This window comes from Ahaetulla prasina, chromosome 8 (genome assembly GCF_028640845.1).
Source record: "Ahaetulla prasina isolate Xishuangbanna chromosome 8, ASM2864084v1, whole genome shotgun sequence".
Taxonomy (NCBI): Eukaryota; Metazoa; Chordata; class Lepidosauria; order Squamata; family Colubridae; genus Ahaetulla; species Ahaetulla prasina.
The window spans coordinates 48,896,243-48,913,139 of NC_080546.1; the positions used below are offsets into that span (position 1 = coordinate 48,896,243).

General features: G+C 36.4%; 2 protein-coding genes across 3 annotated transcripts in view; one reads left to right on the top strand and one right to left on the bottom strand.

Moving 5' to 3' along the window:
* The first annotated feature begins 171 nt into the window (after positions 1-171).
* VPS37A (VPS37A subunit of ESCRT-I) lies at positions 172-11,395 on the top strand. Of its 2 annotated transcripts, none has more exons than XM_058192005.1 (12): positions 172-508; positions 1,723-1,797; positions 2,498-2,612; positions 3,295-3,395; positions 4,282-4,495; positions 4,769-4,839; positions 6,981-7,108; positions 7,199-7,257; positions 7,336-7,404; positions 8,027-8,170; positions 9,133-9,213; positions 9,928-11,395. In XM_058192005.1, exons 1-11 carry the CDS (start codon positions 345-347, stop codon positions 9,211-9,213), a joined length of 1,221 nt encoding a protein of 406 aa, XP_058047988.1. In that variant the 5' UTR covers positions 172-344; the 3' UTR covers positions 9,928-11,395. The 2 variants fall into 2 exon arrangements, with proteins under 2 accessions (XP_058047988.1, XP_058047989.1); XM_058192006.1 differs by having other exon boundaries at positions 369-508; positions 1,728-1,797.
* Positions 11,396-11,540: 145 nt separating this feature from the next.
* MTMR7 (myotubularin related protein 7) overlaps positions 11,541-16,897 on the bottom strand; it is a 45,877-nt gene continuing 40,520 nt past the window's right edge. The window contains exon 14 of the mRNA XM_058192004.1: positions 11,541-15,821. Coding sequence (XP_058047987.1) covers positions 15,483-15,821 — 339 coding nt within the window. The 3' untranslated portion in view covers positions 11,541-15,482. The remainder of the gene's footprint in view (positions 15,822-16,897) is intronic.

Here is a 16,897-nt window from a genome sequence, read left to right on the forward strand (position 1 = left end):
TTCCCCCTTTCACGCTCCTTTCCCGGCCTCGGAGACCCGGCAGAGCTGGGCCAATCGGGCTCCCGAGCTGGCCCCGCCCAGCCCCTTCCCACCAATGGAAAAGGGCAACGGGCGGTGATGACCCGCCCAGCGGATCGAGCGCAGGCGTGTTCGGTCGCACGGCTCCGGCAGGCGGAACGGTTGGGTGGCTTGTGTTCGTTGTCTCGGGGCTTCACGTTCCGCTAGGACAGGAGAGAGACCCGCGGAGGGAGGCGAGGTGGTGGCGACGACGGAAGGCTGCGCATCGTCTGTTGTTTTTTTCCCCTCTCTCGGTTAGCAAGGAAGGGGGCTTAGATTAGAAGAGGATGAGCTGGCTCTTCCACTACTCCAAAGGGAGCAGCGGTGGCGGGGCGGCCGCCGCCACCACCACAACCTCTTCCGCCGGCGGAATAGCGTTGCCTTCGACTCTCACCAGCCTGCAGCAGCAGCGGCAGCGGCAGATCGAGTCTCTGCGCAGCGCCCATGCCGCGTGAGTGACACCCCCTTAGGGAGGAGGGAATCGTTCTTTTTCATAGAACGGTTGGAAGTCAATCCAGGGTGGGGAAGGATTGTATGAGAATATGAGGATTCCCTGGGTGATCTCTCCATTGCAAACATGGCTTTTTTTCCCCTTCAGACTCGCTCCTCAGCTGAAAAATCAGCCATCAAACCAGGGCAAATGAGGGGCCACTTAATTTCTTTAAAGGCATGTTTAAAGGCCCACTGACCTGGGCCGCCAATATTTTTTCAATTAGTAGTAGTAGTAGTATGTTTAAGGCAGAGGTCTTCAAACTTGGCCCTTGAAGAGTGGTAGATTCAACTCCCAGAATTCCCCAGCCAGCAACTTGCTCAAATTTATAGCTCATGCTGGCTGGAGAATTCTGGGAGTTGAAGTCCCCAAGTCTTAAAGCTGCCAAGTTTGAAGACCTCTGATTTAAGGTGTGCCTTGATATTGCAACTTCTGGCAGGCAGAAGTTAGAAGCCAGAGGACACAAAAAGAGCAAAGGAGGAGCAGTCATAAAATCCTAGTTGAAAAGAGTAGCTGACATACAGAGGGCAATGCCTACCACTCTTTCAAAGTGAAAATAGTTTGGTTGCAGTCCAAAGACTAATTACCATGTACAATTAAAGGAATTTGGCCTTCCCTCTATTAGAAAACAGGAAGTGAGTAAAATGCTGGTTCACCAATAGCACTCAGCTTCCTTCAGCAAAACAAGTTGCTGCCCACACATCAGCTTTCTTGTGAACAAGTTTCTGTTTCAACTACAGAGACCAATCTGCCTTCAGAGGCCGGTTCTTATATTTTCTGGGGTCCTCAGAGCTTTTATTCAAAATTAAGCTGATTAAAATAGGAAGGAGGGAATCAAGCTATAAAGCAGGGATGTCCAAACTTGGCCCCCTGAAGAGTGGTAGACTTCAACTCCCAGAATTCCCCAGCCAGCAACTTGCTCAAGTTTACAGCTCATACTGGCTGGGGAATTCTGGGAGTTGAAGTCCACCACTCTTCAAGGGGCCAAGTTTGAATAACTGTATTAAAGGAACCAGTTCTAGTTTAGTAATTTAGAGTTTCTAACAGAAGAAAGTATAGTTTGATCTGACCTTGGAAATTAAGGTCAGATCAAACTTTTTAAGATGCTTAATTGGGTCATTTGTATCTGATTTCACTATTACAGGAAGCACTAATAATCATGTTTCTCTTTTTAGTATAGCTGAAATACAAAAAGATGTGGAATATCGGTTGCCCTTCACTGTAAATAACCTGACAATTAATATAAATATGTGAGTATCTTTTGATTTGACTGTTAAGTTGAAAATTAAAATCATGCTTAGTGAATCAATGTGGACTAGAAGGTTGTTAAGGTTGTCACATCACATGAGGGTTAGAGTGAGTTTCCTCTGTTTCAATCTGGATAAATTTTAAGGAGAGAAAATTTTTCTGTGTGACTCTCAAGGAGCATATTGCCTACATCTATGTGGCAAAATTGTCAACAGCTGTATTTATAAGCATTTTTCCTAAGTGATAATCATTCACTTTTATGAAGAAGTTTTGCTTCATCAAAATAAGTTGACTTATTTTGATTTTAACTTATTTTCTTGGAGTGCACCTAAAATTACTTTGATATAAAAATTCACATTTCTTCTAGGAGATTTCAATAAAAAGTTCATTATCTTCAAACATCTGGATCAGAAAATTACCTAAACAGAGATTGAGTAGGACACTTATTTCAGTTGTTGTCTGACAGAGTGAGAGTACATCAACTGTTTGTTGTTTGTGTTGTAAGTGCTAGAATTCAAATGGATGAGCTATGTTTTTGGCTAGATTGTGATTATATAGAAATTGTTAGGAAAAACTGTACTTTCACTCCCTGTTGTTCACATTCTCTAGAAAGGTGAATGTTATATTTCAAAAGGAGATGCAATAGAGAGCTAAATCATATATGGAAGTTATGATAATAATCAAATATCTTGGTGTTTGCAGCTTGCTTCCTCCTCAGTTTCCTCAGGAAAAACCAGTCATCAGTGTTTTCCCCCCAATACGTCACCATATAATGGACAAACAAGGAGCATATGTGACCTCTCCATTAATTAATAGTGTATGTATAAATTAATCATTTTCTGAAATAATTAATGGTAAAATGCATGTCTCTTTCAAGATGTGCAACTGGCAACAGTTATATTTTATTGTAGAATTGTTAATGTTTATACCTTCTGACCTCTTGGTTCTGGTAGATAGTTTTCCCAAGGACTTTGTTGAACAAAACCCCACATTTTTAGAGTGGTTCCGCCAAACTAATTTTTTAAAAAATTAAAAACTATTTTTGCAGAATCCTGATGTGTTTTAAGTTCTTATTATTTCAGGTTATTTGTCAGCTCGGTTTCTGCACACAAGAACACAACTGGGCCTCATTGTATATACCACTGTCACTTGCATCCATCATCTAAGAGAGGCCACGTGATTGTTATTAGATTTGTATCATGCCTTTTCATCTGTGTATCTATCTAATCTATCTCAAAGTAGTAAACATAAGTAATACTCCTGTCTCTCCACAATAACAATCCTGTGAGATAGGGTGGGCTGAGAGAGAATAACTGATTCAAAGTCATCCAACTGTTTTTCATATCTAACAGAGCATAGAAATCACAGACTCTTGATTTCTAGCCCAGTACCTTACCCACTACACTAAGCTGCCTTTTTTCATTTAAATCGATAATAAATGGACTTTGTTGTATGGCACATAATTTTTAACCATGCTAATTTTTTAAATAATTTAACAGTTTACAATGCACTCTGACCTTGGCAAAATTGTTCAAAGTATACTTGATGAATTTTGGAAAAATCCTCCAGTTTTGGCTCCCAGCGCAACAGCATTCCCATAGTAAGTAAGCACATTAAAATATGGATAATATCGTAATTTCAAACATCACTATGTGTATCCTTATGGGGCAAACTCAGATCAAACATAATTAAATCAGGATGTGGCTGTCAACCTTATATAGCAATTTGGTTTCCTTCTTTCATCTAATGCCTTCAGTTGTTGTATTAAAAAGTCAGAGTTGAATAAAATTTTAAACTATTGTTTTGGGTTGAGCTGTTCTCTGCTGGGCATAAATAAGGCTAATACATGTAAATAAAAATTGAGTATTTTATATTACAGTATTGAAGGCCCTTAGCTCTAAACATCTTTCTTTCCCTGATCCATCTCAACTTATAAGTACAAATGCTTATTTGTAATTGGTCAAAGGAGATACAGAATAGGGGCAATATGTGACACAAAAAGGGAGAGTTTATAGTAGGTATCAGCAAAATACAAGATCCATTGGCCTAGGTGTAGTAGCATCAGATGCATAATTCCATTACTTTCAGGTTTGTTTTCACTAAAAACCAAAGCTTTTCTAAATTTCAGCATCTAGATATTGTGCATGTTTTATATTTTGGATTATATTAGCACTGAAAAGACTCATTAGTTCTGACATAATAAAACATTGCTGAAGTTTTAGTTAGGCCCTCAATTTTAATTACTTGGATTGAAGGAATAGTCATGTCTAGATGCCTCAGGAGATGATGAATCGTGCTATGTGATCACTCTGGCATTGATAAGATTAACTGGATGGCTTGTCATGCATTCAGTTAGAATGAATTACAGCTATTGTCAACTGTTTAACCAGAAACCTATTTAATGCTTAATCCAATTTCATTTTGAGAAGAAAAACTTGAAAATGCTATAAAATAATTTGCTGATAATAGATTGTTTTCCCTCTTAGCCTTTACAGCAAGCCAAGTGGAATTCCTACATATCCACAGAATTTTCCATTTCTTTCTGCATATCTGCCACAAGAAACAAATAGGTCTGTAGCATCTGTGCCCCTTGCAGAATCACTTTCTTCAGGTTATAGTACAGATAGACCTGCAGCTCCTTCCTTTGGCATGATAACTGACTTGCCATTACCTGTTCCAACAACAGAAACATTATCACAGGTATGTATTGGTAGTGTACCTTACAAAACAAGCTGTTCATTTCCCAAAAGATACCATTCAAATATCAAATATTAACATTTAGAGAAAGTGAATTTGCTAGTAATACTTGAACATACTTTTAAGAAGATGATATTCTGAGCTCCAAAATCTTTAGAGATTTTATAGAACCTGAGTACAGGAAAAACTGTATTGTTTAGCTTATTATTCTGTCATACAGCTATCATGCAAGCTGGATTGTTATTTAAAGACATATATATTGTTTAATCTTTTTAGGGAAATCAAAATGGATTTGGGTACAAAATGCCTGATGTTCCAGATGTATTTCCAGAACTATCAGAACTAAGGTAAATATGGGTAAAAATTGTTCCTCAATATTGAAAACCATAGACTTGACTTATATGTATATTTCAGTAAAGCCAGTATGTTCCTAGTAGTATAAAATAAGACATCAGCGAAATATCTCTTTAGCTAGATCTGAGTAGAAGGTGAAAACTTCAGTACTGTACCAGTTTCACTTTTATTTTTGTAAATACACTGTGTGCACAATTATTAGGCAAGTGAGTATTTTTACTATATCATCATTTTAATGGATATTTTCCATCTCCAAGCTGTATAAATGGGAATGCTTAGTTCAGCAGTGTCAAACTCAAGGCCCACGGGTCGGATCCGGCATGTGAGGTGCTTAGATCTGGCTCATGGGGCCACTCTGGAAATAGCGAAGGACCCGCCCGTAGTGCCTCTGCCAGTGAAAATGGAGCTTGGCTGCGCGCAGCCCTTCCAGGCCCCATTTTCAGCTGCAACATCCTATAGCCCTCTGCCAGCGAAAACGGAGCTAAGGGGACTGTACTCATCCCTCCCGAGCTCCTTTTTCACTGGCAGAGGGCTGTAGGAGGATGTCGTGCCAAAAATGGAGCCCGGGGGGAGTACTCTTGAAATTTCTAAGATATTGCAGCACTCTTGAAATTGCTAAGATATTGGGCATGATCACAGAACCATCAAAATGTTTTGTTGTAAATAGTCAACAGGGTTGCAAGAAACATGTTGAGAAAAAAAGACGCACATTAACTGCCAAAGATTTGAGAAGAATCAAACTTGAAGCTACCAGTAACCTATTATCTTCCAGTGCTGTCATATTCCAGAACTGTAAACTATCTGGAGTGCCAAAAAGCTGTTCAGTGCTCATAGACATGGCCAAGGTAAGGAAGGCTGAAACCTGAACACCACTGAACAAGACACGTAAGTTGAAACGGCAAGACTGGGCCAAGAAATACCTTAAGACAGATTGTTTCAAAGGTTTTATGAACTGATGAAATGAGAGTGACTCTTGACAGACCAGATGAATGGGCCCGTGGCTGGATCAGTAACAGGCACAGAGCTCCACTTCAACTCAGACACCAGCAAGGTGGAGTACTGGTACTGGTATGAGCTGGTATTATTAAAGATGAGCTAGTTGGACCTTTTTAGGTTGAAGATGGACTCAAAACCAACTTCCAAACCCTACTGCCATTTTTTAGAAGACACTTTCTTCAAGCAGTGGTACAGGAAAAAAGTCTGCATATTTCAAGAAGACCATGATTTTTATGCAGGTCAATGTTCCATCGAATGCGTCAAAGTACTCCATTGCATGAGTAGCCAGTAAAGGCCTTAAAGATGAAAGGATAATGACATGGCCCCCTTCCTCACCTGATCTAAACCCTATTGAGAACTTGTGGGCCCTTCTTAAATGGGAGATTTACAGTGAAGAAAAACAGTACACCTCTCTGAACAGTGTCTGGGAGATACTGACAGACTCCATGAAAAGGAGGGTGGTTATATTGGTTACTGGAGTTTTTTTTTGTTTGAAATGTCAGAAATGTATTTGTACATTTTGAGTTGTTTATTATTGTCACTTTAACAGATGCGTATAAACGAATGAGATGGGCAGATTTTCATTTTTCATTTAGTTGCATAATAATTCTGCATGCTAATAGTTACCCAATAATTGTGCATACATAGACATTCTCCTAAGAAAGCCCAAAACTCATTTTTACTTTATTAAATATTTGGGTTTGAGGTTTGTTAACATTTTGGATTGACCAAGAACACTGTTGCTATTCAATAATAAAATTAATCCTCCAAAATACAACTTGCCTAATAATTGTGCACACAGTGTGTTTGCCTATGTTCCTGCTTTGTTCATTTGTTTAATGTAGTAATTGCCATGAACTGTTTTTGCCTGAGCATTGGCAATTCTCAGGATTCATTCTCTAAATGTTATGGCTTTCTCAGGAAAGTAGCAATGACTGAGTTCAAGTTTTGGAAATAATTAAGCATTAATCTTGAATATGTGCTCATTTTTTTAATGAGATAAGGATTAGCATTATATCATATACACCAGAATGAAATTGCGCATTATCAAGAAACTCAGTATATATAGTTGTCAAAATAATACATTAGATATTTTGCCTGGTTGCTAAATACTATTTTTATTTTCTTTGCAATTCAGCATATCACAGCTGACAGACATGAATGAACAAGAAGATATACTGCTAGAACAATTTGTTAATCTACCCCAATTGAAGCATATAATTAATGATAAAGATGATTTAGTGAAAAGTATTGAAGAACTAGCAAGTAAGACTTCCAAATATTTCTAATTAGAATAACATTTTATCAAAAAACAATGATATTCTTCTAAAATTCAACAGTGGGTTTACCTTGCAGAAAAAAATTTATTATTGGAACCAAGCTTGGAGACCAAAAGGCAAACGATACTAGATAAAGTAAGTACAAGGAAAAATATTTTCTGCAATTTAGGAATTGATTTCTGACCCTGTTTAATAAAAATATTTTCGTTCTAGTATGAACAACTGATTCATTTGAAAACCACATTTGAAAAGAAAGTACAAAGGCAGCATGAACTTAGTGAGGTGAGCTTTTCCTTTTTGCAAGAGGAAACAAAGCATGATTCACTTGCTTGTACAGAGGTTGTTAAAACGAGATTCTAGTTCCCATCCCATCCTGTTTTGGAGACTAACCTCTCTTAATTTTTGTTCTTTGGAGTTAAAAGTATGATTTATTTATCCTTTTTTTAACTGCCCCAGTCTGATGGTTTTAAGTGGCATACAACAAAGCAAATAGAGTCGAGGTGGCGCAGTGGTTAGAGTGCGGGACTGCAGGCTACTTCAGCTGACTCTAGCTGCAGTTTGGCAGTTCAAATCTCACCGGCTCTAGGTTGACTCAGCCTTCCATCCTTTCCGAGGTGGGTAAAATGAGGACCCAAATTGTTGGGGGCAATAGGCTGACTCTAAACGGCTTAAAGAGGGCTGTAAAAGCACTATGAAGTGGTATATAAGTCTAATTGCTATTGCTATGTAAAAAGTAACTGATCAACCTATCCAAAGATGGACACCCATAGGAGTTAGTTAAGGTTAATGGCACAGTACAAGCTGTTGTAACTACTTTGCAAAATGCCAAGTGGTCGGAGAACCCTGTGGACCTCCTGGGGAAATGAACTGAACATTTTCAAATTACACACTGTTCTTTCCACAGAGTTGCAGTGCAAGTGCTCTGCAGGCAAGATTGAAAGTGGCCGCCCATGAAGCTGAAGAGGAGTCTGACACTATTGCAGAAGACTTTCTGGAAGGGAAAACAGAAATAGACGATTTTCTTAGTAGTTTCATGGAGAAAAGAACAGTACGTAGTTTTCAAAACCTAATCATTCAAAATAGTTGAAATCTTAAATAAAATTGTAATTAATCCAATTGAAAGCTATCGAATAAGTAAAATTAAAGTTTATTTTGCTGTTTTAAAAAAAGACACAGTCGGCTGTATAAACACAAATTCTTGTATTTAGCAGAGAAATACTAATACTTAAGCCTTCCTACTTCAGAATGGCTTTTGTTTGCCAAATTGCCTAACATTTCTGGCAAGCTAAGTATGCATTAAAATTATTGCTTTGCATGCACTAACTATAGGAATACAACTGTCCCATCACTTTCCTGCTATCTGCAATGCACAGTGTTATGCAAGGATAGAGGAATAATAACAGTGTGTTATTTGTATGTTGTTTATATTGCTTAAGTATGTAAGATTAAAAACAAATGTCAATATTACCCCAACCACCCTTATGGTAGTGAGCTAAAGAGTCAAGAGTAAGAGGCCTGTTCCCCACTTCTGTATGAAAGAACACCCCTAATGTGTCAAGTTTTTTCTTCCATTGGGGCACATAATCCTTTTGAATTTTGTTCTATTGGAACAATTCGATTATGTATGTTTTATTTAGTAACTTCATTGTTAATGGCAAACTCCAAGGAGAATGTACCCAAGAAAGAATGTACCTTGATATTATTATTGAGAGCTTTTGAATAATGTATATTGCAATGTGTGCTATTAACTAATTATTTAAACTGTTAGAAGAACGTTTGCTCAGTCTTAAATCAGTAATTCCTTGTGCTAGCTTTAGTGTCCTTAGAATTGCAATCGAAACATATGAATCACCTTCAACTATTCTACTCGAAGCCTGCACATGAAGCTTGCTAGCTGAGATGATCACAGATTTAGTCAAAGTTTGACTTCTTTATTTTGATTGTTTTAAAAGCATTATTTTCCACCAAAGTAAATTTAGAATATATGGTGTTAACATTTTTCTTCCTTAGATTTGCCACTGTAGAAGAGCCAAAGAAGAAAAACTACAACAGGCAATAGCATTGCGTGGCCAATTTCATGCTCCATTATAGGTATGTTACAAATGAGGCAGATTCTAATTGTCCTGCCTGCCACACATTAATTTATCAGGATACATTCATATAAATAATATCCACCAGTTCTGAATGTCTGGTAGGACACGTTCCTATTATGTGTATTATGCAAGTGTGTAGTCATATAAATTATGTATGTTTGTCCAGAGATAAGCGTTACATAATACACAGAACAAAAATGACACATACAAGAACGTAAGCTTTTGATTACGTAATTGGGAAAGTTTTACATTGCTTCATGTAAAAACATCACAATTAGAAACAAAATCAAGAAATGCAAAAAAAATAAAAGGAATTAGCCAAAGCTTACATGCTCATAATTTTATTCTCTAATAGTTCCCACAATCATCCAGAAAGGCCTTTCTGAGCATTTGGGACATGGACATGGAGAGTCCTGGACATTGTGGATTATGTCACTCAATACTGCAAATAGGGTGGGAAAGGGCAGGGGGAATCATTAAAGATAATTACTTTATGGCTATGATACAAACAACATGCAACTTTCAACAATATATGCAGTTTTACTTTGTCTTTTGAGTTTAGCCTTTTATGAAAACGAATCAGTGCAATCAGGGATTAAAGGATATGTATCAGTTTTTTGCCTTAAATTAATCTGAATTTAAGAAAACGTAAAGTTTTGTATGTGTGCATTGAGAACTTTGACTAATGGTAGATACTTTTTTCTATTCACAGATTTTTTTTCCAGCTAATTAGAATTTTAAGGCAACAAATCCAGCAAAGCACATTTTCATAGGTCTATTATTTTGCAAATAAGCATTTCATTATGGTTGTATTTATAGAAAAAAAACTGTATATAGAGCTGGGGGTGATTTTTTGTACAAATTAGAGTGTCTTTCTATTCTTATTTTATTCAAAATGTACTTCTACTGCAATTTTTGCACTAATATTTCTTGCTATTGATTACCCTTATCATATTTAATTTCATGCTGCTGTCCCTACCACCTTTATAGATTAAATATTTAAACATGTAATTTTGACTAGATTTTTAAATTTTATACAGCATAATCCATAACTTTCTTATTAAATACTGGCTGGTTTGTTTGAGAGGCATAGAAACGGTTGGTTGAACTAAGTTACAAGTAAAATAAGGTAGATTTTTCATCTGGCTTTACCAGAATGCACCACAATTTAATTTCTTGAAATCAGGTTTTCACCCTTTTTTGTATCATGTCACTACATAGAGTTCAAGTAAGTATAAGTATACACTACTGCAATCAGACTTGAGTAGCTAAGAAACTGAAGAGCTAAAAGCAACCCTTCAAACTTTTAAAGAATCCTTTCTTTTAATTTTGCCACTCATCGCTTCGGGAAGTATCCTACCTCAAGTCTCAAATAGAGATAGGCATAATTCTCCAGTTCTTGCATCTTATTTTCTTATTTGTGTTGAAGCAAATGAGTGGGTAGATTGTATAAATTCTTGGTATTTCTACATTTGCTTTATTTCCTCATCTCTGTTCTCTTTTGCCCTAGTGTGTCCATGTGTTCGTTTAAGCACTTTTGAAACCAAGAAGGAAAGAAGAACTTTATGTAGTATATATATTATCAACAACTATATTATTTAGATCCAATAGAATTGACTCAAACCCCCATCTCTCAGTCCCCTCCATCAGACATAAAATAAGCACGTCTATTCACCTGTTCAGTATTATGTTGGCAAAATGTAGTGAAATAACCGCAGTCTTAAATCACTCTTCTACAGAGGTAAAATTGAGGTTATCCTACACTAAAAATACAACCAAGGAATTTTATTTTCATATAAAAATAGTTTAATTTTATGTCTTGCATGTTTAAAGAACTCAAAATGTTTTTCAGATAACTAAACCTTGGACTCTTTTTTTCTTTAGATAATTGGCAAAAATTTACGATAATATTGCAGAAAACTAAGTCTAAGAGTATACATTCATGACTTGTTTTTTTTTTCTTTTAATTGCTTTGTTAAGAAATAAATTTCATTTTCTTGAACGATTTATAGGGCTTCTCTCCAAAAAGGTTCAGTATTGATACATGCATTTTTAAAGCAGAATATTTAATTCTGCATGTGGAAGAGTAACTGTAGAATTCAGCTTTATATACTTTGGGATGTACTGATAACTTTTGAGACTTAAACTGGAAATAAATAAGTTTGGTGGAACAAATACTATTGCTACGTGTCATTTAGGTTATTTTATCAGTTCTGCTCCTTACTGTTCTCTTCAGAATACTTGTTTTCTGATCTTGGCTTCTCTTCCTCTGGTAGTCTTTAGATTTAAATTAACAATACGTGTTTGAAAGTTATTTAATTGTATATATCTCTTACTGTTGCTGCCTAGTCTTTTTATGTAAATGGAAACAGTCTAGTTATGACTTTACGGTCATACTTCTTTGCTGTTGTAGATGTCAAGCTCGAACCATTTCTCCTTCGCTTAGAAATGTTGAGGAAAATTACTAGTTAGAAATTTAATTTAAAATGTAATTCAAGTTAAGCCACAACGTGTTTTGTTAATATTCAATGTGAATTCAGCTATTGTGGCTAATGAATCAGAGTTTATGATAGCCACAATACATGAATCCAACCAAATACTATTTATAAAGACACTGTTCTTAATCTGGTACTTGAAATCAACCAAAAAGTAGAGTTTCAAAATGCATCAAGCCTTCTTCCAAGTGAAGTGTGCTCATCATTGGGTTGTGAATTGTACACTCTTGCTTTGTTGCTGTCTTGAATCTTCTTGAATCAGGATGGGTTTACATGAATAGTGAAAAAAGGCTGTGTTGTCTGTAGCGCTTCCTACATTTCAAGCCCGTTCCCTGCTTTCCATACAGGAATAGTGCCTTGCTGTGTGCACTTGTATTGACTCTTTATCCTGAAATGCTTTGCATGGATTGGGGTAACTGAGGAATTAGAAATTCTTTCTTTTATATTAATTGCTGATTATATAGTTATAAAAATTCTGCATCGTATCGCAGTATTGATAACAATACTCCAACACAGGTAATGATGGAATCAATGAAGAGAAAATCAGGGAAGCAAGCACAAACCCCAATTTGAATAGGTCTTCAGGTTCATTCGATTTTGTTTATCAATGGTAACAAAAATATAATCAAAGGGCGACTTTTGCTAACCTATTCTTTGGAGGCCTCTGTACAATGGAAATCCCAAAGAGGAAAGGAAGATGATTCATTATGATGTGAAAACAGTGGATGCTCAGTCCTGAGAAATCATTCCATTCCCTGTAACAGTGTATTTAGATGATGAATACCAAGACAAATGGCACTAAAAGCCAGTGGGAAGTTAGGAAGTTATCAACATGCATGAACGAACTGTGGGGTTATGTTTTTTAAAAGGTAAGGACTGCAAGTCACCTTTCTTCCTGAAAACAAAAATGTAGCTCAATGTGGATTTATTTTCTAACCATTAGTAGAAGTGGACATGACTTTGATTTGAAAAATAAACTAGAAACCTAAAGTAGCTGGCTGAAACCAATGACCAAAAGCTTTCATTCTAAGGATAAAAATCTCCTGAACATTTTGTTGCCACTCCCTTTTTGCAATATACACATTGGATTTTCACATCAAGCTTAGGTTGACTATGAGACTACAAATAGTATTTATTACAGTACTCCCGTTTAATCATCTAAAGCTTAATGTGATATGCCACTTCAGCCACAAACAGATAATTATAAAATTCATTTTGTTTTCAATTGAGAATATAAACTTTTACAATAGTTTTCAAGAGCTCACTATGGATGTTTTTGCAATATTGTAAATACCACTTTGAATTAAGATTATAGAGTGTAACAATAAAAAAAAGCAATTAGATAACCAAACATTATTGTTTATAAGGTTTTAAATTATATTCATAATGCCAAAAGTATACAGCGAGTACTATATCTTTAATTTTGCAATTTTAGTAATTCAGAATTGGAACCATACAAGACAATCTATTAAATGCAAGATCTCTGGGCTCCAAGTAAAACCAGGCGCAGAGTAGGAATAGCTGCAGGTGTAAAATACACTGCACAAAATTTCTAGAAGACACAATATGGTATATTCTACAATATTTCCATAATGTAGATTTTTATGGCAGATTTGACCCTCATCAGTTCATACTTTATAGAGTAACCATTTTACAGTAGAGTACTTCTGTATTCAAGTTCAGCACTACCTGTTGAGTACATCGCAGCTTGTGTTCAAAGTAAAATATATACTATAATCTGGTTATGAATGTATAAACTTGTAATATCTAAAAGAAATTGACCACATTATTACGGTACATGCAAAAGAGCTATCTCATGATGGGGCTGAATTGCACCTTGTTTGCAATTGGTAGAATTTGGGCCACTGGAGTAATGTTCTGCCTCCAAAGGATCCCACTTTATTTCACCAAAAGAGCAAACCATTGTTCTTACATTTGCCTGATTTAGATGGTCTGGTGAGGTGCAATTGAATTGCGTCTGCTCTGTTTATCAAATTTTGGAGGGGTGAGATAAGTCATTAAATCAGGTAGACATGATAGCTTTATCTTTCCTAGATATATCTAGTTTCCTTTTAAAACCATTAATGTCCATTACTATGTCTAATAATACAAATCTCATAGTTTCCAGTATGTCTTTTACAAAGAACACTTCCTTTTACTGACCAGCTTGGCCCCAAGTTCTTCTTTTAGCTTTAATGCGACCCCTGAAACTCTTACATCTACTCTCCTGCTTGAGGATACCTCAAAAAATAAGTAACAAATAAGAACTTTTAGCGGGGGGCAAGGAGGGAAGAGGAAGGACATTAAATATGTAGCTGGCGAATAAATCAATTACATTTAATTTTGGTTGGAGAAAGCTGTTCAATGTTTTAAAAACCCTACATGTGGTATAAGTCACAAAAGTGCTAAAAACCCCAGCTGTGATCAGTACCCATATTTATGACCTTGACATCCTCTCTGCTCTTATTCTCACTTGCTTATTTACTTCATAACAAGATAACCTCAAAGAAAAAGGGGAAAAAAACATAGCCGAAGCAAAGCTGAAGTACAATTGTAAGCTTTATTGTGGTTGTGTGATTTTCATTTAATCAGTGTTTCACTTAGCCACCAGGTTGCCCATCCCAACTGCTCAATAAACAAGGGCTGCCTATATTTGTGAAAGGACCAGTGATTTATTGCAAGCTAATGAGGATGAATATAAAAGATAATTTGGAAAGATATTTTTTTTCTTTAGAATTTCCTAGCTTTCCTTGAGTGGCATATAGATTAAAGTATTTTAAGCTGCTAAATGCCCTAGTCACGTTTTCCAATCCAAAAAATGTACATGGGAATAAGTGCCCATGTCCACCCTCTTTGTCATGATCCCTATCCTATTCCACAATTCAGAAGATGAAAAGTATACAGTCCCCACTACATTAACCTGAATTTACAAAGGGGATGAAGTACATAATTTAAGTGTGGGTAGAGCTAATCTCTTGCTGACCCACCTTCTGTCTTATAATTCAACAGCTAAATGTGGACGAGTCAGATCTGATTAATAATTGGACGGGAGAGGGGGGAGATCCCCATAATAATCCAGGATTGGGGATGAGAGGGAGGAAATCCTGGGAGAAGACTGGTAGACCACTTGATCAGGAAAACGTGAATGTATCCATATAGTCACCAGGAATTGTGTTCAATTGAAATCAGATTACTTGAAGAGAAAAATGGGAAAAACAGCATTTGCAGAGGCACCAACAGAAATAATGTTATTACTACCAATCAAATCATAGAACTAGGAAAACTTATCTGGTTATTTCAATCTTAATTTTCCAAATTTCTTCAGCAATGTCCTTTTAATAAGCAGACATCTCTGACAATATTTAAGTCCATACATGGCCATCTTTAACATAATTTTTTTCAAGATTTGTTTGTTTGTTTTTCAAAAACAAACAAAACAGAACAGATCTATTTGTTTTTTCCATTTGAGTATTTTTTGGTGTCAAAGTAAGATAACATGTATTGGTTTGGTCTGAATTGGATTGGATTGACTTTGGCATTGCTTAAACATTTCTTGTCAATTCTTTGGAGTGGTTTTACTGTACAGCTATCCTATTGATAATAGTTATGTAAAACAAAACGTTCATTCTATATGGCTCTGTAAATGGATAACGAAGATAATAAATGCAAAAACGTTCTAGCTTATTACTTTGTCACATATGGACTCTTTTAAGTGCATAAATCCCTTTGGAACTTTTGATAGGCAGTCTTTCATAATCTACTAAATTATCACTCAGAGAGTGAGAAAAACAGCTTCATCTGAGTCATGGTCTCTAATGCTATCTTCACTGGGTAAACCTCCTCCACCTGGGGACCGACAACTCATATCTTCCACACCAGATTCCTGATCGCTGTTGGCTGACAGATCGGGATCAGAGCTTTTCAGGTTGTCCTGTGTGAGGATGAGTGCTGAATCTTCTTCATCTCCCTGTGAAGGACTCCGAGAAGGGAATGATTTCAGATTGGAGGTGTTATCTTGGAGTGATTTGGCCATGCAGTCACTGGAGCTTCCATTTTCCTTTTTTAACTTTGCCTCATTATTTAATTGCCCATTAGTAAGTTTTGCCAGTCTCTGCAAGACAAGAAACAAAAATCCATTGGCCTGTTAAAATATATCCAAGCTATCAATGTGAAGCTGGGGCCTTCACAGGTATTTCTGAATGATAGGTCCATCAATCCCAGTCTACTAACCAATAGTGAGGGATGAATTAATAGAAGATTACAAAATCTAATATGGATTGGATAATATTAATTGAAAAAGCAGCAAGGCTAGACTTTCTTGGGACGTCGTGCTTTTTGTAAGTATGTAAGCTGTGTAGAATTACCTCTAAGAAAGATGGGTGACAAACTAATTAATGATGTAAATGATGAGTGAGTGAATAAAGCAAGCAAGCCTAGGAAACTGCAGATTTATATACTTGCAGTTTTCTAAAGTCTCTTTGACATGGAAGGTTATTCTTTTTTCCCCCCCATTCTATATAATCTCCCACCTACAATTTCTTCCCTAGAGAAATCAAGCATAATAATAAAAAAGGTTATTCTTGATTTCTCTATAGAAGAAATAGTAGGTGAGAAATTATATAGAACGGAAAGAAAGCAAGTTTCTAGGCATTTTTCCATGTTCATGGAGCATTTTGTGCCAGTTATCACCTGACTACTCAACAAAATCTCACAATAATGAGAAGTAGGAGAAACGGGAAAGGCAAAAGATGAACAAGGATGTCGCCCTTTGGCTAGTAAGAAATTAAAGACAACTTAAAAGGTTTTGTAAAAAAAAAAACCTAGAAAATAATTCTCCCTAAGTATGCATGTACAGAAAAGATGGGACTGATTCTCATTCAGTCCTAGGTGATCAAATGCAACAGAATCATCCACTACATCTAGCATAGATACCTGACAGAGCAGGTGGCAGTCAGTTGTATCCTTCTGAGTTAAGAAGGAATATTCAGGGAATAGATAAGGACATTTTAGCAACCTGAAGGCTGGGGGGGTGGGGGAGGAAGCAGCTACATACAGATTGAATATTGGTTACCTAGAAATCTAACTAAGGGTAGGCTGATTTCAGTGGTTCTATTGCAAAATACTAAAACTTTTCCTTCCAGCAGATTCTATTAAATACCTGTTTCATTAAAAGGAGAAAAGCATTTG